The 23,808-nt window shown below is 36.5% G+C and overlaps 1 protein-coding gene across 1 annotated transcript; it reads right to left on the bottom strand.

The window, feature by feature from the left end:
- Positions 1 to 1,232: 1,232 nt before the first annotated feature.
- On the bottom strand, positions 1,233 to 23,808 carry LOC127673255 (zinc finger protein 239-like). The gene is made up of 5 exons (XM_052168842.1): positions 23,761 to 23,808; positions 14,676 to 14,792; positions 3,598 to 3,721; positions 3,323 to 3,386; positions 1,233 to 2,190 (listed from the first exon to the last, which is right to left on the bottom strand). The coding sequence occupies exons 1-5, from the start codon at positions 23,806 to 23,808 to the stop codon at positions 1,386 to 1,388; spliced, it is 1,158 nt and encodes a 385-aa protein (XP_052024802.1). The 3' UTR covers positions 1,233 to 1,385.

The following is a 23,808-nucleotide window of genomic DNA, read 5'->3' on the forward strand; positions in this document are numbered from 1 at the left end:
TAACTTCCTCAATAGATTCCACATCCCAAAATTAAACTAGAGAAAAACAACTTAAACTGACATAAACAAGAAGGAAAACAGAATTCATTAAAAATATGTCCCCAGTGTGAGCCCACATCTATGAGTTTTAGGGTAGAGTCCTACCAGACTTTCAAAGAGGATTTAACAAGAATTCAGTGTATTCAACAATATAGAAAAAAATAAATATTAGCCAATTAATTTTCTGAACCCCTGATTACTCATATATCCAGTCAGGAAAGACTGAGCAATTAAAGAGAATTACAGACCAATTATCCCTAAAACCACAGTTTCAAAAATACTTAAAAGATAAAACAAATAAAATAAAATATAAAACACATCAAAAGATCGTCCACCATTAACAATGAGGAAGGCTTCATTCTAGAAACAGTGACGGTTCAACAAAATGGGATTAAAGTGTAAGAAAAACCAAGAATTGATCATCTCATGAGGTAATGTAAAATTCTCTGACAATATTCAACACCACTTCATGATAAAATTCTCAGAGTTCTGCTGCTTACTGGGCCTGGAACATGGCTCCTTCTATTCTATTACCAGCAGCTTTCAATATTTCAAATATATCACTGCCTAATCTTGGCTTTCCTGGAACTTGCTTAGAGATCTACCTTGATCTCAAAGATCTGCATGACTCTTTCTCGTGAATGGTGGGTTAAAAAGCATGTAACACCATGACATGAACTAAGCCTTTCGGCTTATATTTTAAATTCAGAACCCAGAATCCAAATCTATCTCTTGGCATTTTGACACATAATTGTATCTTAATGTGTATACATCAAAACAGTATCCAGGTAATAATAATTCCTAACATGATACAGTTCACTTTCATACAACTGCAAATCCATATGTTTAGCTGAATGCAATCTTGTCCTAATGTAACCATTCCTTTAATGCCATTGAATATCCTTGATCACAAGATTAAACTTCATTCAACTTCCTGATGATGCCTTGTATTTTGAACCTTTCTTTTTTTATTTTTCCTTTCTTAGTTTCTATGCTTGTTAAAAATTTTCATGCCAAATTCTATGCGGTGATTTTCATGACTTACATTGTCAATACAATTAATGTAAACGTCTTTACATTAACCTCAAGGAAACTCTTCAGACGAGGGTAGCAAACTTCTTTGCAAAAGCATAAAAAAAAAAAAAAAAAAAAAAAAAAAAAAAAAAAAAAAAAAAAAAAAAAAACCTCCAGAATGGAAATAATCCCAAGCACCCATGTCTATCATATCCTACTATGATACCCTCCTAATTCCCACTTAATTCATGATCATATTCATTATGTTTCTCTCCAGCACACAGAATTAGGAGATTTATCCCTGGTGAAAACACTTTACCACATTGATTACATTAATAAGTTTTCTGTCTGGTGTGTGTTCTTTTATGATACTGGAGATGACTGGGTCTTGTAAAGGCTTTACCACATTGATTACATTCATAAGGTTTCTCTCCAGTATGTGTTCTTTTATGATACTGGAGATGACTGGGTCTTGCAAAGGCTTTACCACATTGATTACATTCATAAGGTTTCTCTCCAGTATGTGTTCTTTTATGTATTTGGAGAGCACTGTGCTGTGCAAAGGCTTTACCACATTGATTACATTCATAATGTTTCTCTCCAGTATGTGTTTTTTTATGTCTGTTGAGAACACTGTGACATGCAAAGGCTTTACCACATTGATCGCATTCATAAGGTTTCTCTCCAGTATGTGTTCTTTTATGACATTGGAGATGACTGGGTCTTGCAAAGGCTTTACCACATTGATTACATTCATAAGGTTTCTCTCCAGTATGTGTTCTTTTATGTATTTGGAGACCACTGTGATGTGCAAAGGCTTTACCACATTGATCGCATTCATAAGGTTTCTCTCCAGTATGTGTTCTTTTATGTATTTGGAGATTACTGTGACATGCAAAGGCTTTACCACATCGATTACATTCATAAGGTTTCTCTCCAGTATGTGTTCTTTTATGATATTGGAGAGAACTGCGCTGTGCAAAGGCTTTACCACATTGATCGCATTCATAAGGTTTCTCTCCTGTATGTGTAATTTTATGTGTTTGGAGATGACTTGGTCTTGTAAAGGCTTTACCACATTGATTATATTCATGAGATTTCTCTCCAGTATGTGTTGTTTTATGATATTGGAGATTTCTGCATCTTTTAAAGGCTTTACCACATATATTACACTCACAGAGTTTCACTCCAGTATATCTTCTTACATGCCTGCAATGATAACTAGCACATGTAAAATCTTTACCACATTCATTACTCTGATCAATCATATAATCAATATGAATTATGTTTACAATTTGTCTAATGGTAAAGAAGCATCAGATCTTAAGGTTTTAGTACCTTATATGTTCATGTTGATCTCCCTCATCATGAGTTGTTCAAGACACCTGTGATGATTATTACATGGCTCATATTTATAATACCCTCTTTTTATATGATGTATTTTAGCTATCTGAATAAAGTTAGGAAAACTCTGATCTTTATAAAACTGATTGCATTCATACTTTTCCTCTAGTGTGAATTACAACACATGTGACTGGGAACCAGGACACACAGAAGGATTTCCAAATTCCTAGTACCCATAAAGTTCGTTTTACAATATGAGTTTTGGGATATTCCCTGTAAAGCTAAAAACCCAACTAATTACAAATGTCTTTCATATTCCTAATTTCTTTTAAAGGCAGAATACTACATATCTTCTTGTTTTAGAACAAAAATTTTATGCTTCTTCTTTCCATATCCCAATGCTCACATGATTACTATCTATTGTGACACATGATATACCTAATAAAAAGAATGAAAAATGAAAGGTTTACGCATTGCATTCACACTGTTTGAATTTTTGTTTCTCATAACATGTGCAATATGGACTAATGTTTCTCCACAACAATATTCCTGATTCTCATAAAACGCCCTCTCACCAAACTGAGCCATATTACTACAAGAATATGATTAGCACCAAATTTTCTATGGACTATTTGCTTATTAGAATGTTTTGGATATAAATTTATCACTATTCAATGTGCAATTTCTAAATACTATGAGAAAATACAGATTGGCAGATCCACAGCACAGGTCTAATGGAGCTACTTTTCAAATGGATACACAAATCAGATACCGGATCTTGAGGTACATGGTTTTGTAAGAATATTATAATCATATCTACACTTAAGTGACTGCTTTTTTACACTCTTACTTTTTGTTGGAGATTCCATAAAATATTAAAATTTTCTCAGAGACAAATGTGTATCAGCTTGAACATGAAAATTACCTTTCATGACTTCTATTATTTCGACAGTGTTCTTCAAGATGATGTTCTTCCCAATTATAGCCTAAAACACAGTAGCAGAAAATGAATGATATAGTATTTGAAAATAGCCAAATTTAAAGATAACGTGAATTTTTAACTGCACCGTGATAGTTACAGTGAAAATTCAGTGAAACTGAATTATTCAGCTCAATTTTCATACAAGTAAAATAATAGAAGATCATAAATAACCAAGAAACATTTGTTTCCTTCTGAAAGAAAAATAACAGTCTTTCCTATAGCTTTGAGGTTCAGGTAGGTTTCTGACATCACATTTTTGTAGAGATTCTTCTGGGAAGGATCCAGCAAATTCCACTCTTCCTCGGTGAAGTTCACATACACATCATCAAAGGTCACTGTATCCTAAATATTCCATACATGTGTACAACACAAAACATGAAACTATCATCACTGTAAAGGAAATATATGCTTCCTCAAAAACATATTCATATAATTTTGGCACTTGCTTCACTTGTTCTCTGACTCAGAAGTTATAATCAATGTTTCATTTTAGAAGGACCTTGAATTATAAGTTACACCTGTGTCACTTTTGAACACTTTGAATAGGATACAGCTTTGCCAGAGAATTGCAAATTGAGAGGGAGATGCAGAGGAAACAGATCCACAATACCGAGCACACATCTGAAAAATTGTATGAACAATTGCTAACTACAAACATGATGGGCAAGCTGGGTGTATTTTCTCATGTCTTTAATCACAGAGGCACAGGCAGGTGTATGTCATTTACCTAGACACCGGAATGGCTTTTGTAATGTGTTCTAGGAGACTAAAATGTATATTTTAAGACCCTCAATCCCTACAAAAAACAACCATGGGAAAAAATGATACTGAACTCAAAGTTCTTTATGAAAGTTCCTACAAAGAATTATAAATTCACAGAACATCTGTACTCACCTGGAAGAAATATGAAGTTTAATCTATAACATTTGGTCAAATTTCAATACTAAAGATATGGATGAAAAACTACACAAAAATATGCTTATATTACCAATATAAGACATGTGTTTTTTGTAGTTTCTCTAATACTTTAAGGACAGACAAAGCTACACAGCAAAATTTGGTTTGGAAAAGAAAAGCAAAAAAATAAAATAAATATAAAAATATAAAACAACTAGACTTGTAAAATAGATTATCCCTGAATAGCAAATGTACATGTTGCATTTTATATGATTTAAGGAAAGAGATTATAGTGCATATATGGGAGCATGAGAAGAAAGTTGAAGGGTCAGTTTCAACCACAACACAGTACACACCAAGGACACAATGTTTCCCCTCTAAAAGAAATGCTGGGTAAAATCTGGAGCAGAGACTGAGGGCATGGCCAATGAAAATTTGCCCCACTTGAGAGTGTCATCCTATGGACAAACGCCAATCCATGACATTATTAATGACACTCTGTTATGCTCCCACACTGAAGCCTTGATTAATTGTCTATTGAGAGGATCCACCAACCAGCTGACTGAAAAAGCTGCACAGATCCAGAGTCAAACCTTGCATGGACCTTGGGGAATCTTACGGAAGAGTTGGCAGGAAGATTGAAACCCCTGAGGAGGATAGGAACTCTACAGGAAGACCAATAGACTCAAGTAACAAGCACCCTTGAGGACACTCAGAGACTAAGCCACAAACCAAATAGCATACACAGGATGGACTAAGGCCCCTGGCACATATATAGCAGATGTGCAGCGCAGAGTTTCAGAAGGTCGTCTAACAACTGTAGCAAGGGCTTTCCCTATAGGTGTGTGTGTGGGGGGGGGTATATCTTTTGAATCTGTTTCCTTAACTGGGCTGCCATGTCTGGCCTCAGTGAGAGAGGATGTACTTAACTCACAAGAGAATTGATGTACCAAATTTGGGGATACCTGGGGGCCCCACAACCTCTCAAAGAAAAACAGAGGAGACTGGGGGAGGGACTCTGTCATAGCAAGGGACATATTATGGGGATAGTGATAAGGGTGACAATGAATATATAAATTATTGGAAAAGCAAAAAAAGAGAGAAAAATAAAATTTTCGTTCAATAAACACTATCCTGGAAGGTATCTGGAATGGCTCCTACCAGAAGATCTTCCACAAGCTTCACAAATAAAGCCAGACAGGACAGACAAGCAGCCAAAGACATCATCCTATCTAGAAGCTTTTTGTTTCAATCAACTGCATCCTGACCCTTGACACTATGGGCAAATATTCATCTGGTGATGAAAATGCATTCAGTCTTTCTTCAGGGATCCTAACAGTCTGTAGTAACTCCTACACTGTTCAAACATCTAAATCTCTTCTGACATACAAGGCAAAATCTTGAAGGTCACCTCTGTAACATCTTGAGTACATCCTCTCCTTGTATACATCTCTCTCCATGGCTGATTTACCAATGCCTTAGTTATCTCAACAAGCTGTGGTCACAAAATGAAATTCACGAATCATCTTCATAATTTCAGTGCAATGAACTCTCATGGAGTCTTCCCTATGCTCTGACTCTGCCAAAAGATATATGGATTTGGGCCAAATTGAAACCATACAGGAAGAATCCAGGAACTCAAATTTATCATCTATCAGTTTTCAGAAGCCACACCATATGAAAGATCCTCTTAAGTTTGGCTTCTAAGGTGATGGACTCTGTCTCACCTGGTCCACTTATAGCAGCTAGAAAGTGAAAAAAATCAAGATGTCCCTCAACCAAAATTTGGATAAAGGTTATGTGGTTCATTTACAAAATGGAATTCTATTCAGCTAGTAAAAACAAAAACATTATGAATCTTGCAGGCAAATGGATACAACTAAATACTATTATCCTAAGTGAACTATCCCAGACCCAAAGGGACACGCATGTATGTACTCACTTCATCCTTCAGATGACTGTAGCTCTGAAAGGTTGAAATGCTATCAACTTCACCTCTCTCCTGATTATGTTTCCTTATGGATTGCTAGGATTTTCTTACCCGGCCCACCTCCTCTCCTAGCTTCCAACATCAACCAGCAATCTCTCTTGAACATAACAAACAGGTCAGTAAAAGAGCCAGCACTCAGCCAACACTCTAAAAATCTACAAATAAAACTGTAACACTGGAATAACACTCCCACAAAAACAAGACAAACTGAGAAACTAGTACCTAGACCAATAATCACCAAAACTGCAAATACCTAGGACCAGCATAGAAAGATATGTAATACCAGCCAGGAAAATAAGTCACCATCCTCAGGCTCTCACTCCTTTCCTTTTCCACAAACAACCTCTTTTTTAACAGAGCTCTTGTGTGTCTTACTTTCTCAATATATGTTAGAGAAAGAGGAGGAAGAGGAGGAAGAGGAGGGGGAAGAGGAGGAGGAGGAGGAGGAGGAGGAGGAGAAGAAGAAGAAGAAGAAGAAGAAGAAGAAGAAGAAGAAGAAGAAGAAGAAGAAGAAGAAGAAGAAGAAGAAGAAGAAGAAGAAGAAGAAAAGAAGAAGAAAATCAGCATAAAGAAAATATTTCCAAGAAAACCACAAATGAAAGCTTTCATTGACTAAAGGAAGGTGTCTATTAATGTACAAGACGCATAAAAAATACCAGATTGGGAAAGAGACGTTTGCCACATCATAATCAAAACAATAAACATATTAGTTAAAGAAACAAAAGAAATATAGCGGAAAAAAATTAACAAACCAAGTAAAAGAAAAACAAGTAATGTTTGAAATCAGAAATATTAGATTCATATCTGCGTTCTTTTTTTTAAGCAATAAATTCATTCTTTATGCAATGTTCTCCCTGCATGTATTACTGCAGGCCAGAAGAGGGTACCAGGTCCTATTACATATGATCATGGAACACCATGTGGCTGCTGAGAATTGAACTCATGGCCTGTGTAAGAACAGCCAGAGCTCTTAACCTCTGAGCCATCTCTCCAGGCCTAATCCTGCCTTCTTAATGTATATTTTAAAAGACAAAAAGCTTTGGACACTGTTGCTGCATAGTCACAGAACCCACCCAAGCTTCTACAAGAAAGCAACTGGTCCAGACATTTGGGACAGAATTACAATCAGCCATGATACTGAATTTATTAAGAGGTCATTGCCCGAACTAGTAGGTTAGAAGCACCACTACAAACCTCACAGGTGGTCACATCTGGCTGATGTTTCTGATCCAACCCCATAGAGGACCCACCACCCCAGTGCATACAGCTCAGCCGCATGTTCCTTCCCATTGTGGGCAGATATCTTGTGCTCACCACGTCTTGATTTCAGCGTTTCCGTGAGGTCCCCCTCACAGCAAACAACAGCAGAGCTCAGAGCAGGACACAGAGAAGCATTCAAGCTGCACACCCACAGGGAACACACCAAAAGGCACCCTGAAGATCCCACCTCTTTTTCTGCCTGGCAGGTCTGCCTGGTGTCCTTTGATTGGCCAGTGAGTCTTAGCCCTCTTCAGGTTAAAGATGGTTCCTATCCAGGACCACACCTACTCAAGATCTCAGGAGTGGTTTGCATTGCATTAACATTTGAAATAAGATATCAAGAGGTATCACACCCCACACAGTCCTGAGGGAGGAACAACATTCCAGCTTAGGCTGGTCAGCTTCCTGCTTCTCCCCCTCTGATGCCAGGACCCTGCATTTACCAGTACCTGTGCCTGAGCTTTCCTCAAAGCACTTGTCTTCTTTCCATAATAATGATGAAAAGTTTGCCTAGACCATTACTGAAGGTTCATTGGATGTATCAATCTGACCCAGGAATTGATGACCCAATGTAACACCAGCCTGGTCTACAAAGTGAGGTCCAGGTCAGCCTCTGCTATACAGAGAAACACTTGTCTCCAAAAAAAAAAAAAAAAGAAAGAAAGAAAGAAAGAAAAAAAGATAACAAAAACAAACCAAGTGGGTTTTTTTTGTTTGTTTGTTTTGTTTTGTTTTGTTTTGTTTGTTTTGTTTTGTCTAAATCCTGGGCTCAGGGAAACTGAAGCTCCCTTCTCAAACAACCCCATAAGAAAAGCAAGAAACATAAGGGAAACATAATGGAAACACGCTTGAGCTCTATTACTAGTCAGCACATTTTCAACAGTGGCAAATTAAAAAACAAAATACAGTTGGATTAGTACAGATTTTCTAGATAAGCCTATCTCAAATCATAGAGAAAAATGAATCTTTCTATGTATATAGAAAGGGTAGTTAACAGAATGTCCTGATAAAGGCTGTCAGCCAAGGGGAGTTAGAAAAATCAAGGACTGGTGGATTTTATGTTGCAGGATAATACAGCTGATCTTCAGTGTATACCAGTATATTTAAGATATAAGTACTTCCTAATGCCAGTTTAAAAAACAAACAAACAAAAAAAATCACCTTTGTTTTATAAAATAAAATAGTACAAGTACCAAAACAAAAGAACTGCTTTTTCATGACACTTCTATTGGTAGGTTGCAAAAAACACATATACCCTAGATCAAAATTGGATCAGAACTGCTCAAAAGATCAAGATTAAGAAAGGGTTTCTCACTTCAAAAGGTATAATTAAGAAACATCCCCCAGAGTAAGCAGGGTTAGAGTTAGGGTTAGGGGATTAGGGGGTTATGGTTAGGATCAGGACAAGGGTTGTTAGGGTTGGGATGCTTAGGAAATTATGGAGTTCAGATAGGATTAGAGATTTAGGAAAAGTCCCTGGGTTAGCCTCAGGTTTAGGGTTAAGGTGGCCACCATTATTCTTGATTGTCCCACTGAGTCAATCGTATCCCTGTTACACAATGAAGAAATGTTAGGGTTGTGGTCAGTCTCAGGATCAGGTCAAAGGATTTGTTTGTTGTTGTATGTGAACTCAGTTTCTATCTTTTTGCTCATCTGCCTTCCTAGTCCTCATTTTTTATAATATCAAAATCTTTCCTGTCGCAGTAAAAGTGGAATGTGAGTTATCCATGAACCTAGAATTCCCAGATGGGAAATATCTTTGCATTATTATGAGGTCCTGTTCACAGACAACAGAAAACCACTACTGCTTTAGTTTTTCTAAGTTTCATCTGGGGATCCTCATAAGATGGACAAAATCATGGGACTTGGTGCCCCTCTTTGGTAATATCATAAGTATTGCATGGGCCATTTGTCTTCACCACATCTTTAGTAAATATAACCAAATGGTACAAGACAAAATGGTCTCCATCGTTACTCTTGCTGGTCTCACTGAGTCAATAGGAACCCAATTGCACAAAATAACACAACTGTAAGCTATTCATTTTATATCTTAATGTTTTGTTCTGTTCTTATTCTGATAGCTTCTACCTTATTCACTCAATGGTTTTTCTAAAGAACCTAAAAGTTTATCCATACCACTTACAAACTAGCATAATGAAAAAGGAAGTGATGACTCTGATATTCACAAAATCAAACAGAAAATCAAGGGACAAGTTGCCAAGGGCAAGACCGACTGCTGCCAGCAAAGAATATCTTTGCTACTCTGTGTTGCGTCTCAGTGTCAGTTATTTATGCAGCTAATTCCCCTCAGTGATAAAATGGCCTTCAGTACTCTTCTGCTCTAGATATGTATGGTTTACTTTCTGTCCAAATTAAAAATATGCTTACTAAAGATTTTTTGTGCAGTTTTCACAAAATGATCAATGAAAATTATGGAAAAAAATCTTGGATAAACAATAAACATAAATTTGTGGCTTAATGAAAATTGTCTTCTATTATTTATGGATAGAATATCCACATGGGATCATGGTTTATTCTTCACATCTTTTTCTTAATACCAAATAGATTACAAATAAAGTAAACTGGTTAACTTAGACTAAGTTATATTTATTCAGAATAAATAAAACTTAAAAATTAATATGAATAGACAAATGTATATTTAATCAATAAATCCCCACAGGTAAAATAAATATGAAATGAAATTATGTCTCTGAATCTTTATTTGTAATGGGTAACATGAGGATATATATTTAAATTGTAATGTCTACTTTTAAGTACCTGATATATGTAAACATACAGATCTGGTCACAGTGATATCTCTATGAACCCTATCCCAATTCTAGTACACAACATGGTCACTATCCCTTAGGGTTCTAAATTAGTTTTAAAGATTTTGCTTTCCTAGAGCAGGATTTGTTTTTTATATTGGACATTGTCTTCACTCAATGTAAGAATGATACATGAGTGCTTTTGAAAATGAAATATACATGTGTAAATATTTATATAGACAAAAACACTTTAATAATTTAAACAATATTTATTTCTCAAAATGCCTCATTAAAAACCAATAAATATACTAAGATAGAAAGATCAGCACAGGGCTTCTGACTTATTGTCTAAATTAAACAACAACCATTTTCATATCTTCAACTCCCTTGAATTATTATAATCACAGAAGGTCTTTTTAAATGTTATTAAAACTCTATGAAATGGGAGGACATGGGTGGCCAGTATTTGTATAACTTGTAGAAGAAATAACTAGTTAGTAATGTGAATTTGTCTAAAGACATCCTGAGTAAATTATTTTTGATTTATAGAATGTATTTCAGGGCTGGAGAGAAGGCTCAGCTTTAAGAGCACTGGCTGCTCTTCGAGAGGTTCTGAATTCAATTCCCAGCATCCACAAGGTGGATCAAAACCATATGTCACAGGATCATATGCCCTCTTCTTCTGTGTCTGAAGACAGGGATATTATGCTCCCATACATGAAATAAATAAATAAATAAATAAATAAATAAATAAATAAATAAATATTTTTTAAAAGAAATGCTTTGCCAATTTTCTTTAGGGAAAAACAATAATTTTACCTTTTAACCTTTGATAAACTATGATACTTTTAAAATGTGGTGTCATTGAAACTTAGAAATGAATTAACGATCTGACAATAAATTGTGGATTTATTTGTTAAAACTATTTTAACTTTTGGTGTTAACATTTAACGGTCTTAAAAAAAGAAGTATTTATAAAGAGAGACTTCTATGTCTTCTACTCTGATCCTATATAGTTGGAGTTCAAGGTCATCCTTTTATCTTCTTAAAAAGCTTTCTGAAAGCACATTCTTTCTAGAAAGAAAAAGACCCAGGACTATTGAGTATCATTGGCCATCTTATTTTTCATCCCAATCATTGGACAGAAACAATAATTAAAGCCACCTTTTTGTGGTAAATATTATTATTTATTTATTTTTTACCACAATTGAATGATAAGGATTCCAAGTAAAAGACACATAAGTCTTGGTATTTATAATAAGATTTATTCACTAGGGTTGGACGGACTATTTTGCATAGTTCCTGTTAATAATTGTGAGATATTTGTCCGCAATGGAAGAGCTAGAGAAAGGACCCACGGAGCTGAAGGGCTTTGCAGTGCCACAGAAGGAACAGCAATGAGTCACCCAGTACTCCCAGAGCTCCCAGGGACAAAAATAATCAACCAAAGAGTACACATGGAATTACTCATGGCTTCAGACGCATAGGCAGCAGAGGATGGTATTGTTAGACACCAAAGGGAGGAGAGGCACTTTGCCCTGGAAAAACTTGATGCCATAGTGTAGAGGAATATCAGAAAAGAGGAGCAGTTTAGGGTTGATTGGGGAGAGGAGATGGCTTAATGGATTTTTGGGGGAGGGGGAACCAGGACAGGGGACCAAATTTGAAATGTAAATAAAGAATATATTTTAAAAAAGAAAAAAAATGAATAGAAAAAAATGGATACAATGGTCAAAAATAAATCTGGATTATAAAACTTTTCTAGGACTAAACAGCAAAGAGTACTGTAACATATGAGAAAGCAAAGTTACAAACAATTGGAGAAAGGAAGAAGAAGAGGAAGAAGAAGGAGGAGAAGAAGGGGGAGAAGAGGAAGAAGAAGGAGGAGAAGAAGGGGAAGAAGAAAAGGAAGAAGGAGGAGGAGCAGGAGAAGAAGAAGAAGAAGAAGAAGAAGAAGAAGAAGAAGAAGAAGAAGAAGAAGAAGAAGAAGAAGAAGAAGAAGAAGAAGAAGAAGAAGAAGAAGAAGAAGAAGAAGAAAAAGAAGAAGAGGAGGAGGAGGAGGAGGAGGAGGATAAAGTCTGGAAAATATTTCCAAGAAAATCATAAATGAAAATTTTGCTAAACTAAAGAAGGTGTCTGATAATGTACAAGAACCATCAAAAATACTAAACAGACTGAGAAAAAGTCCCTTTGCCACATAATAATCAAAACACTAAATATATAAGATAAGCAAATATTAAAAAAAAACTGCAACAGAAAAATTTAACAAACTAAACAAAACAAAAATTAGAAATGTATAAAATCACAACTCTTAGCTTCATATCCATCTTATTTTTATGGAATTAATTCATTACACACACAATGTTCTCCCTGCATGTATTCCTGCAGGCCAGAAGAGGGCACCAGATCCCATTACATTTGGTTGTGAGCCACCATGTGGTTGCTAAGAATTGAACTCATGAACTGTGTAGGAACAGCCACAGCTCTTAACCTCTGAGCCATCTCTCCAGGTCTATTCCTGCTTTCTAATTGTATATTATAAAAGACAAAAAGATGCTGCATAGTCTCAGAAGCAAACCCATGCTTCTACAAGAAAGCAACTGGTCCACGTGTTTTGGACAGAATTACAATCAGCCATGATACTGAAATTATTCAGAGATCATGTCCTGAACTATCAAGTAAGAAGCAACCACTAGAAACCTCACAGGAAGTCACATCTGGTTGATCATTCCAATCCGACCCCATAGAGGACACACTGTTCAACCACATGTTCCTCCCCATTGTGGGCAGTGATCCTGTACTCACCATGTCTTGATTTCAGAGCTTCCCTGAGGTCCCCTCACAGCACACAACAGCAGAGCTCAGAGCAGGACACAGAGAACCATTCAAGCTTCACAGCCACAGGGAAAACGCTCAATCAGCATAAATGTCTAGAAAACATTTCCAATAAAATCGTAAATGAAAACTTTCTTAAACTAATGGAAGTGCCTGTTAATGTAAAAGAAGCATCCAAAATATCAAACAGATTGTAGAAAAGTGTCTTTCCTGCACAGTAATCATAACAGCAAGCATCAAAGGAAAACAATATAAATAACTACTACTTAAATAACTAACAAAACTAAAGAAAAAAATAGCCTGGGACCTAGCCCCACCCATCCCACAGCCTTTGACACCAGCTAGCTCCAACCTGATTATTTATGTTCCTTGGGAAAGAGCCAGCCCAGACCTCTGTAAACTCTACCAGGTCTTTGTCTTTTCTCAGCCCAGACTGTGTCATTAAGGATCAGGATGCAGTTTATGGGCCTGTGAATTCCCTTCCTGTCTCACCAGCTCACAGCCAGAAGCCAGGGCCCGGCACACAGCCCAGCAATCCATGGCGGCCAGGCTCAGCTTCTGTTCCCACAGGAGGGTTGTGCTAGTAGGCCACTGTGCCTTCCTGGAGGAGCACAGAGAGAGTTTGCACTCCTCCCCGCTGCAAACTTTCCATAGCGGGAAGCCTGCGTTTTTCCCCGGCCACTGTTCCTGCCTGGAGCACAGAGAGAGTTTGCACTCTGCCCTGCTGCAAACTTTCCAGAGCAGAGTGGGAAGCCCGCGCCTTGCCCGGCCATTGTCCCTGTCCAGAGTATAACAGAGAGGGTTTGCACTCCGCCCCACTGCAAACTTCCCAGAGCGGGAAGCCCACTGTCCCTGCCCAGAGCACAGAGAGGGTTTGCACTCTGCCCTGCTGCAAACTTTCCAGAGCGGGAAGCCTGTGCCTTGCCCAGCCGCTGTCCCTGCCTGGAGCACAGAGAGAGTTTGCACTCTGCCCAGCTGCAAACTTTCCAGAGCAGAGTCGGAAGCCCGCGCCTTGCCCGGCCATTGTCCCTGCCCGGAGGATCAGAGAGAGGGTTTGCACTCCGCCCCACTGCAAACTTTCCAGAGCGGGAAGCCCGCACCTTGCCTGTCCACTGTCCCTGCCCAGAGCACAGAGAGGGTTTGCATTCCACCCCACTGTAAACTTTACACAGCGGGAAACCTGCGTCTTGCCAGGCCTCTCCAAACTTACAGACTGCTTCTGTGGAGACGACAGGAGGATAGCGTGGGGTGACTTGAGAGCTCACAGACACCCACAGCATGGAGCACTATCTTCATCCAGATGCACATGTGAATGCGGTCCCGTTCCACAATTCCAGGCCTGGCTGCTCAGAGCACGGGAAGCTCAGCAATCCCAGCAGTCCCTAAATGTGCGCGCTCACCTCCTTCCCGCCTCTGCCAGACCTCTGACCAATGCGCACATTCAAACTCCCAGCCCACTCTCATTCATAAAATAGAAGACAGGAAATGACATCATTCCAGGAGGCTGGATGCAGGGCGGGCACTGTGGTGACGTCAGGGGTGGTGCCAGCGGTTCCCGGGTGATGGACAGGGACGCCAACATGGCGCCCGCCAGGGGCTGAGATGCACGGTCACAGGGAGGGGGCGGGTCGCGGATGATGTCAGGGGGCGCGGCCAGCGGTTGCTGGGTGACAGTCAGGGAATCCAACATGGCTCCCACCGGGGGCTGAGATAGATGGGCGAGGGGCGGGGTTGGCGTGACGTCAGGTGCAGGGCCAGCCATCTCTGAGTGACTGACAGTGATGCCAATGTGACATTTTCACTGAATTTGAAGAAATATATAAATATATGTGTTAAAATTGAAGAATTTGATGTAAAATAATACACATGAAAGTGTACACATAGATAATGCATCAAAACTGATTGACAAACCATGTAAAAAAAATCTAATCAAATTGATGGCTTTCATGGAAAATACTTCTTATACAATTGAAGAAATATACAGAAAATATATTTAAAATTAAGATTTCGCATTGAAAATAAATACACATAAAAAGTTGACAAAGAAAACTAACAGTGTATGCAAACTCAATTTTAGGAAAAAATTGAAAAATAAAGTGTTAAAATTGAAGAATCTGTTGGAAAATAATAATGGTAAAAGATAAATCATCTTTACTATTTCAAGCACTTACAAACATTTTCTTATTAAATTAATGATTTTCATGGGAAATATTTCTGATAAAATTGAAGCAGTGTATAGAAAAGCAGTGTTAAAATTTTTCATGGGAAATTATTCAGATAGTATTGTGTACATAAAAACATCTCTAAATAATTGAAAAATTAAATAGAAATGTTTTCTGATAAAATTAAAGTTTCTCTTAACTAATATTCAAGTAATATTGAAGAAATATATATAGATATGTGTTAAAATTGAAGAATTAGTTAGAAAATAACAATAGTAAAATAACCTAAACCAAACCTTTATGTTTATGGGATAAAAATATCCATCAAAGCATTTTCAGTGCTTTGCTTTGTTATTAAGCTACATTAACTTAGATAAAGCTTGATGTCAGGAGATTTTCTGTAAAGTTAGTTTTGGTAGGGATGAAAAAATTTTAATAAAAAGTTTTCTAATACTAAAATATAAGTCTTTTTTCGTGAATTACTAGAATAGAAAATATCTTAAGGGAATTAAGTTAAAAGTTCTTTAATGTTTTTAGGGTTTGGCATTAAAGTTGGGGGTGGGAGGTTGGAGAATAAATCCATTGATATTAAAAATTTTAATTATAGAAATTAAGTGAAATAAAGTAATATGTCTAAAAAGCATTAAGATATTAGCCTTCGATGATTTGGTTATGTGGACTAATGATCCTTCACTTAATGTCCAGCTACATGATAAGTTGCCCTTCATGCCTTGACGGCTATGCTGAGTCACAGCATCCTAAAAATAAAAAAATACCAACTGCCCGAGACAGTTATGGAAGTCTTGGCTGATTAGACCCGTACCATCGAGATGTCTTATTTAAGGGGAACGTATGGGCGATAACGCATTCAATGGCCCTGAAGTAAGAAGCGCATGTCTGATAAAGTTTCAGTTTAGCTACCCGCAAGTGTTATGGGCCCAGAGCAAGAAGAGGGGCATGGGTGGGTGGGTTGATGATTTCACGGAGGATGGTAGATTAATAGACCAAATGGGGAAGGGGATAGTGATATGGAAGAGAAGAGTTTATGACAGAATGGTGTATGTATGATAACGCAGATATGTCTATTGAGCATTAATTATAAATGTAATTAAATTATATTCATGTTATGAAGGGTCTTATGTACGATTAAGATGATTTATGTGCTATTACATTAACTTAATTTACTTGCTTATATGCTAGGGGAATGTAATTTAATGGACTATATACATAAATGTAATAATGTACTATATAAATTTATGTACTCAAGAAGTAGTTTAACAAGAATATCAGCTTTGGGTGTTGATGGTGGGGAGGCAGTCCTTCTTCTTGATGCCCTGAAAAGATAGTTCTTCATTTTTTGGTTTACAAGACCAAGGTAATTTTTATACTATCAGGACATAGGTTTCATTTTAATATTTTATCTTCGATGATTCCTGAGATAGGTATAAGGATGAGGATAATAGAGAAGTAGCTGATTGAGGCTAGTTGGCCGATGATAATGAATGAGTGTTCTACTGGTTGACCTCCAATTCAGGTTAGAACAAGAAAGTTGGCAACTAGGATTCAGTACAGGGTTTGGGTAATTGGGCGAAATATTAGGCTACGTTGTTTGGAGGTGTGAAGAAATGGTAATAGGGCTAGGATTAGAATAGATAAGATTAGAGCTAGAACCCCACCTAGTTTATTAGGGATGGATCATAGGATTGCGTAGGCGAATAGGAAGTATCATTCTGGTTTGATGTGTGGCGGAATATTTAGTGGGTTGGCAGGCATGTAGTTGTCTGGATCACCTAGTAGATCTGGAAAAAAAAGGACTAAGGTTATTAGGAATGAAACTATTATGAGCACACCTAGGATGTCTTTAATTGTATAGTATGGGTGAAATGGGATTTTATCAGCATCTGAATTAAGGCCTGTTGGATTGTTTGACCCAGTTTCGTGAAGAAATAAAAGGTGGACAACTACTAGGGCGGTAATGATGAATGGAAGAATAAAGTGAAAAGCGAAAAAACGTGTTAGTGTAGCTTTGTCTACTGAGAACCCTCCTCAGATTCATTCTACTAGGGTAGTTCCGATGTATGGGATTGCTGATAGTAAGTTTGTAATTACTGTTGTTCCTCAGAAGGACATTTGTCCACAGGGAAGAACATATCCTATGAATGCTGTGGATATTACTGCAAATAAAAGGATTACAGTGATGTTTCATGTTTCTATGAAAGTATAGGATCCGTAGTATATTCCTCGTCCTACATGTAGAAATAGGCAAATAAAGAATATTGAAGCTCCGTTTGCATGTATATATCGGATCAATCATCCGTAATTTATGTCTCGGCAAATATGAGTTACTGAAAAAATGCTGTTATTGTGTCTGATGTGTAGTGTATTGCTAGAAATAGGCCTGTGAGCATTTGGATTATAAGGCAAATTCCTAGTAGAGAACCAAAGTTTCATCATGATGAGATGTTAGATGGGGCTGGGAGGTCGATGAAAGAGTAGTTAATAATTTTTAGTAGTGGGTGTGTTTTTCGAATGTTTGTCATTAGGTTTCTATAGTTGAATTACAACGCTGATTTTTCATGTCATTAGTCGCAGTTAAGTGCTGTGTGGAAATAATGATAAATTATATTTTTGTTTTAAGTTTATTATTTTTGACTGGATGTCTTGGGTTGGCTTTAAAACCTTCTCCTATTTATGGTGGACTTGGATTAATTGTTAGTGGGTTTGTAGGATGCTTAATGGTTTTAGGGTTTGGTGGTTCATTTTTAGGGTTAATAGTGTTTTTAATTTATTTGGGTGGTATAATGGTAGTGCTTGGGTATACGACTGCTATAGCTACTGAGGAATTTCCTGAGACTTGAGGGTCTAATTGAATGGCTTTTAGTATTCTGGTTGTTGGAGTATCAGTGGAGTTGTTAATTATGTATATGTTAAGTTATTATAGTGAAGTGGAGTTGGTAAATTTTGACAGTTTAAATGATTGATTAATATATGAGATTGATGATGTAGGTGTGATGTTAGAGGGAGGAATTGGTGTTGCGGCTATATATAGTTGTGCTACTTGAATAATAGTTGTTGCTGGGTGGTCTTTATTTGCTGGAATTTTTATCATTATTGAAATTACTCGAGACTAGTAATGTAAATTAAGATTACTAGAAGTAGGGAAATTAAAAATGATAAAAAATATAACTTTACTAATCCTTTTTGATTGGTTAGCAGTTTTGAAATATGAGAGTGGATTGTTGAAGTGGATTTTGGGATAGATTTTTCTAGTCATGATAAATGTAGAAGGTTAAGAGATACTTTAAAACTTGATATTAGAGTACTAGCGGGGATAATTCGGTGAATAATTAGTGGGAAGTATCCTAGTGATGTAGAGATTGATGAGTATGTGTTTTTTGTTAATAGAGAGGTTTAGTGTGAGGTTATTAAGTTCTAGGGCTATTAAGAATCCTAAAATGGAGATTGCTAGAGCTGTAGTTTTTAGATATCATGGTATTGTGAGAATTGGGATGTTAGTTGGTGGGATGTTATAAGAGATAAAAAATCCAGCTAGACGTTTAATTGGGTTTATGAGGCTGGATTGTTTTCGTTAATTGAGATTATTGGTGGGGATCATGGTTTTGATATTACTACAAAGTAAATGACTCGTATGCTGTATATGGCTGTTATTGATGTAGCGATTAGTGTAATTAATAGGGCTCAGGCATTGGTATTACAGGTGTTGATAGCTTCACTAATTAGGTCTTTTGAGTAGAAGCCTGTGAGGAATGGTATTCCTGTTAAGGCTAGGCTGCCGATTGTAAGGCAAGATGATGTGAATGGTATAGTTTTTATTATATTCCCTATTTTTGGATATCTTCTTCATCATTTAGGCTATGAATGATTGATCCTGAGCATATAAAGAGTATAGCTTTAAAGAATGCGTGAGTGCAAATGTGAAGGAAGGCTAAATAGGGTTGGTTAATTCCTAAGGTTACTATTATTAGTCCTAGTTGACTGGATGTGGAAAATGCTACAATTTTTTTTTAATGTCGTTTTGGGTGAGGGCACAGATGGCAGTGAATAGAGTGGTTAGGGCTCCAAGACATAGTGTTATTGTTAGAATGGAAGGGTTGTTTGATGTCAGTGGGTGAAATCGAACTAGTAAGAAGATGCCTGCTACTACTATAGTGCTAGAGTGAAGGAGGGCTGATACTGGTGTTGGTCCTTCTATGGCGGATGGGAGCCATGGGTGGAGGCCAAATTGGGCTGATTTCGCTGTTGCTGCGATTAGTAGACCTAGAAGGGGGATTATATTTTTATTATCTGTAAGCATAATTTGTTGTAGTTCTCAGGAGTTTATATTTAGGCAGAATCATGTTATGACTAAAATGAATCTGATATCTCCAAATCGATTATATAAAATTATTTGTAGGGCTGCTGTATTTGCATCTGCTCATCCGAATCATCATCCAATAAGTAGGAATGACATGATTCCAACTCCTTCTCATCCAATGAATAGTTGAAATAGGTTGTTAGCTGAGGTTAAAATTAGTATGGTAATAAGGAAGAGTAATAAGTACTTGATAAATCGGTTGATGTTAGGGTCTGAGTATATATATCATGATGAAAATTGAATAATAGATCATGTAACGAATAATGCTACGGATATAAATATAATTGAGAAATAATCTATTTTGAAGCTCATTGATAGTTCGATAGAATTTATTGTTCAATGTCATGAAGTAATTATATATTCTGCATTATAGTAGAATAGTATTATTAGTGGAAGTAAGCTTAGAAAGAATGAGAATTTAATTGATAGCATTGCATGAAGGGGAAAGTTAATATATTTAGATAGGCTAGTTATAGATATTATGATGGTATAAGTAGTGTCATAAAATAGATAAAATAGAAGATGTTATGGTGTTTATTACTTTCATTTAGATTTACAATAAGATTTTTGTTTCTTAAGATCAATGGATTACTTTTGTCCTATAAAAGTAAGAAAGCCATGAATTTAAGCATGGGAACATGAATTAGCAGTTCTTGCATACCTTCTTGGTAAATAAAGAGGGTTAGTTCTTATTTTTAGATTCACAGTCTAATGTTTTTTTAAACTATATTTACATATTGTTAGTCCTATAGTAAGTTTTGGGCTGATAGCTAATAGAGTTAGGGGAATAATGTGGAGACTTATGAGTGTAAGTTCTCATGTATGTGATGGCTGAAGGTTATTTATATGGTTGGTTAGTTTTCCTCGTTGGGTTGTAATAATTATATATATTGAGTATATGCCTGTAATAATAATATTAATTCCTATGAGGATAATAGAGAAATTTGATCAGGAGAAAAGTGATATTGTGATAAATAACTCTCCAATTAGGTTAATTGATGGAGGAAGAGCAAGGTTAGCTAGGCTTGCAATTAGTCATGAGGTTGCTAAAAGTGGGAAGATTATTTGCAGGCCTCGGGCTATAATTATGGTTCGGCTGTGGATAAGTTCGTAGTTTGAATTTACTAGACAGAATAATAATGATGAAGTTAATCCGTGTGCGATTATTAATATAGTGGCTCCTATAAAGCTTCATGGGGTTTGAATTATAATAGATGCAATAACTAGGGCTATATGGCTGACTGAGGAATATGCAATTAGTGATTTTAGGTGTGTTTGACGTAGGCAGATTGAACTTGTTATAATTATACCTGATAAAGATAGGAGAATAAATGGATAAGCTATATATTTGGTTAGAGGGTCTAGGATAATGGAAATTCGTATTATTCCATAGCTTCCTAATTTAAGTAGGACAGCTGCTAGAATTATAGATCCTGCGATTGGAGCCTCAAAGTGAGCTTTTGGGAGTCATAGGTGAACTCCATATAATGGTATTTTAATGAGAAATGCTATTATGCATGCTAGTCATATATTATTATTTGATCATGAGGGGTTAAGGGAGTTAGTAGTTAATGATAAAATTATAATGTTGAGTGTTCCTGTGAAATTTTGAATATGAATTAGAGCAATTAGGAGGGGAATTGAGCCAATTAATGTATAAAATAAGAATTAAAGTCCTGCATTTAAGCGTTCTGTTTGGTTTCCTCGTCATGTAATAATGATTAATGTGGGGATGAGGGTGGCTTCAAATAGAACATAGAACATGATTAGTTCGGTTGCTGAAAAAGTTATGACTAATAAAATTTTTAGGCTAGTAAGTAAAGAAATGTAGAGTTTTTGATATAATATTTTTTTCTTTTTTTAGGTGATTTTGGCTGGCTATAAGTATTAGTGGTAATAATCAGGTTGTTAAAATAATTAATGGAGTGGATAATGGATCTGAGGAAAATATAAGTGAGAAATTTAAATGGTTTTCATCTGTTTGTCATAAAATTGATAGGCTAATTAGACTAACTAAAAAGCTGTAGGAGGTTACATATGTTAATACTTTTTTGGATTAGAGAGTTAGTTTAATGGGAGAAGTATTAATGATGGGATGATAATTTTTAGCATTGTAGTAAGTTGAGGTTTTGTATGTAATCAGTTCCATATGTGTTTGATACTTTTACTAGAAGAGCTAATCCTACTGCTCCTTCACATGCAGCAAATACTAGAATTGTAATTGGGATTGGCATTGATGCTATTGAGTTGGAATTTAAGGTAGCTATAGAGGTTATAATAAATAGGGATAATATTATGCCTTCTAAGCATAGAAGTGTAGATATAAGGTGAGAGTGGAATGTGAGTGTGCCTAAGAGTGAAAAAGTAAAGGCTAGTGTGAGGTTAAGGAAGGCAGATGTCATTTTGGTAATTATGAGTATATTCATAATCTAATGAGTCGAAATCACTAATTTTGTTTAAACTAATTACCAGTTACTCAGTTCATTCTAGTCCTTTTTGAGTTCATTCGTAAGCTAATCCTAATGATAGAATGGTTAGTAAAATTAAAGCTGAGATTATTATTGTTAATGTTTTTGTTGTTTGAATTGCTCATGGAAGGGGAAGGAATAAGGCAATTTCAAGGTCGAAAAGTAGAAATGTAATAGCTACAAGGAAAAATTTTTATTGAAAATGGTAGGCGGGCAGAGCTAGTTGGGTCAAATCCGCATTCATATGGGTTTGCTTTTTCTGTATATAAGTTCATTTGAGGAAGTCAAAATGCAATTACAATAAGAATAAAAGATAGAATAGTGTTAATAGAAATATCTAATAAATTGATTACTCTTTTCAGAGGGTTTTCAGAATTTACTAATTGGAAGTCAGTTGTATTATTTATACTAAAAGAGTAAGAATAGACATGTAAAGGAATAATCATACTACGTCTACGAAGTGTCAGTATCATGCTGCTGCTTCAAACCCGAAATGGTGTTTAGTCGTAAAGTGAAATTTTAGTTGTCGAAGAAGGCAGACGATTAGGAATGTAGATGCAATAATTACGTGAAGTCCATGAAATCCTGTTGCTATGAATAATGTAGATCCGTAAATTCCATCTGAGATGGAGAATGAGGTTTCGAAATATTCGGAAGCTTGAAGAATAGTGAAGTAAAGTCCTAGTATAATAGTAATTAGAAGAGCTTGATTTTTGTAATTGCGTTTTCCTTCTATCAAACTGTGATGGGCTCATGTAATTGAAACTCCTGATGCTAGAACTACTGATGTGTTTAGTAGTGGTACTTCTAGTGGATTAAGAGGGGTAGTTCCTGTTGGTGGTCAGCATCCTCCAAGGTCGTGTGTAGGTACTAAGCTTGAGTGGTAAAATGCTCAGAATAAACCGGTGAAGAAAAATACTTCAGATACAATAAATAAGTCTATTCCATGTCGTAAGCCTTTTTGGACAATGGGGGTATGATATCCTTGGTATGTTCCTTCACGAATGATATCTCGTCATCATTGAAATATTGTGAGAGTATTAGCTTCGGTGACTGAGATCTTCTGGATTCTTGGACTTTGCATCCTATCCAGTTCTTGTGGAATAAGACAGACTGCATCCTGGAGGTCAATCTAATATATCGCCCTATCAGGAAAGAGAGAGTGAGTGAGAGATCATTTTATGTGATCTTTTGCTCTTGAAAAAAGGCATCGCAAATAGACTCGCTGGCCCATGAGCACTTTCCCCATTGCTGGTCTAATAAGTTGCCTATAATGTTTAACTCTAGACAATTGTGTGATGTTGAAAGATATTTCTTATCCCTTCACATTGAGGTGGTGAGGGGCTAGTGATTAGAAGGCAGAGAGGGGGAGGAACTAGGGAGATAAACACAGGGAGATGCATGCAGGAGCCATGAGTGCGAGAGGGTAGAGATACAGGGTGCCAAGGTGGAATCAGAGGTAAATATATCTAAAAGTTAGACTATTGGGATAGAACTTTTACTATCATAGATGGCTTTGTTATTACCTTATTGACATCTTGAACTTTTTAAAAATATATTTAAATATAATTGGCAAATTAATTAATTAAGTGTTGAGAGTCTGTTCTTCTGGGTAATTTGAGGTACCTTGGTTGGGGAACCAACCGAACTGGTGTCCCACAGGTAGTGTAACAT

This window comes from Apodemus sylvaticus, chromosome 22 (assembly GCF_947179515.1).
Source record: "Apodemus sylvaticus chromosome 22, mApoSyl1.1, whole genome shotgun sequence".
Classification (NCBI taxonomy): Eukaryota; Metazoa; Chordata; class Mammalia; order Rodentia; family Muridae; genus Apodemus; species Apodemus sylvaticus.

What these genes read in the sequence shown, in the direction of transcription:
- LOC127673255 (XM_052168842.1), bottom strand. Translation starts at nt 23,808, where the DNA reads ATGTTACACTACCTGTGGGACACCAGTTCGGTTGGTTCCCCAACCAAG. An exon ending in CGGTTGGTTCCCCAACCAAG is followed by an intron (nt 14,793 to 23,760) that starts GTACCTCAAATT and finishes ACTGTCACCCAG; the next exon opens with CAACCGCTGGCCGCGCCCCC. An exon ending in CTACCTGAACCTCAAAGCTA is followed by an intron (nt 3,387 to 3,597) that starts TAGGAAAGACTG and finishes GCTACTGTGTTT; the next exon opens with TAGGCTATAATTGGGAAGAA.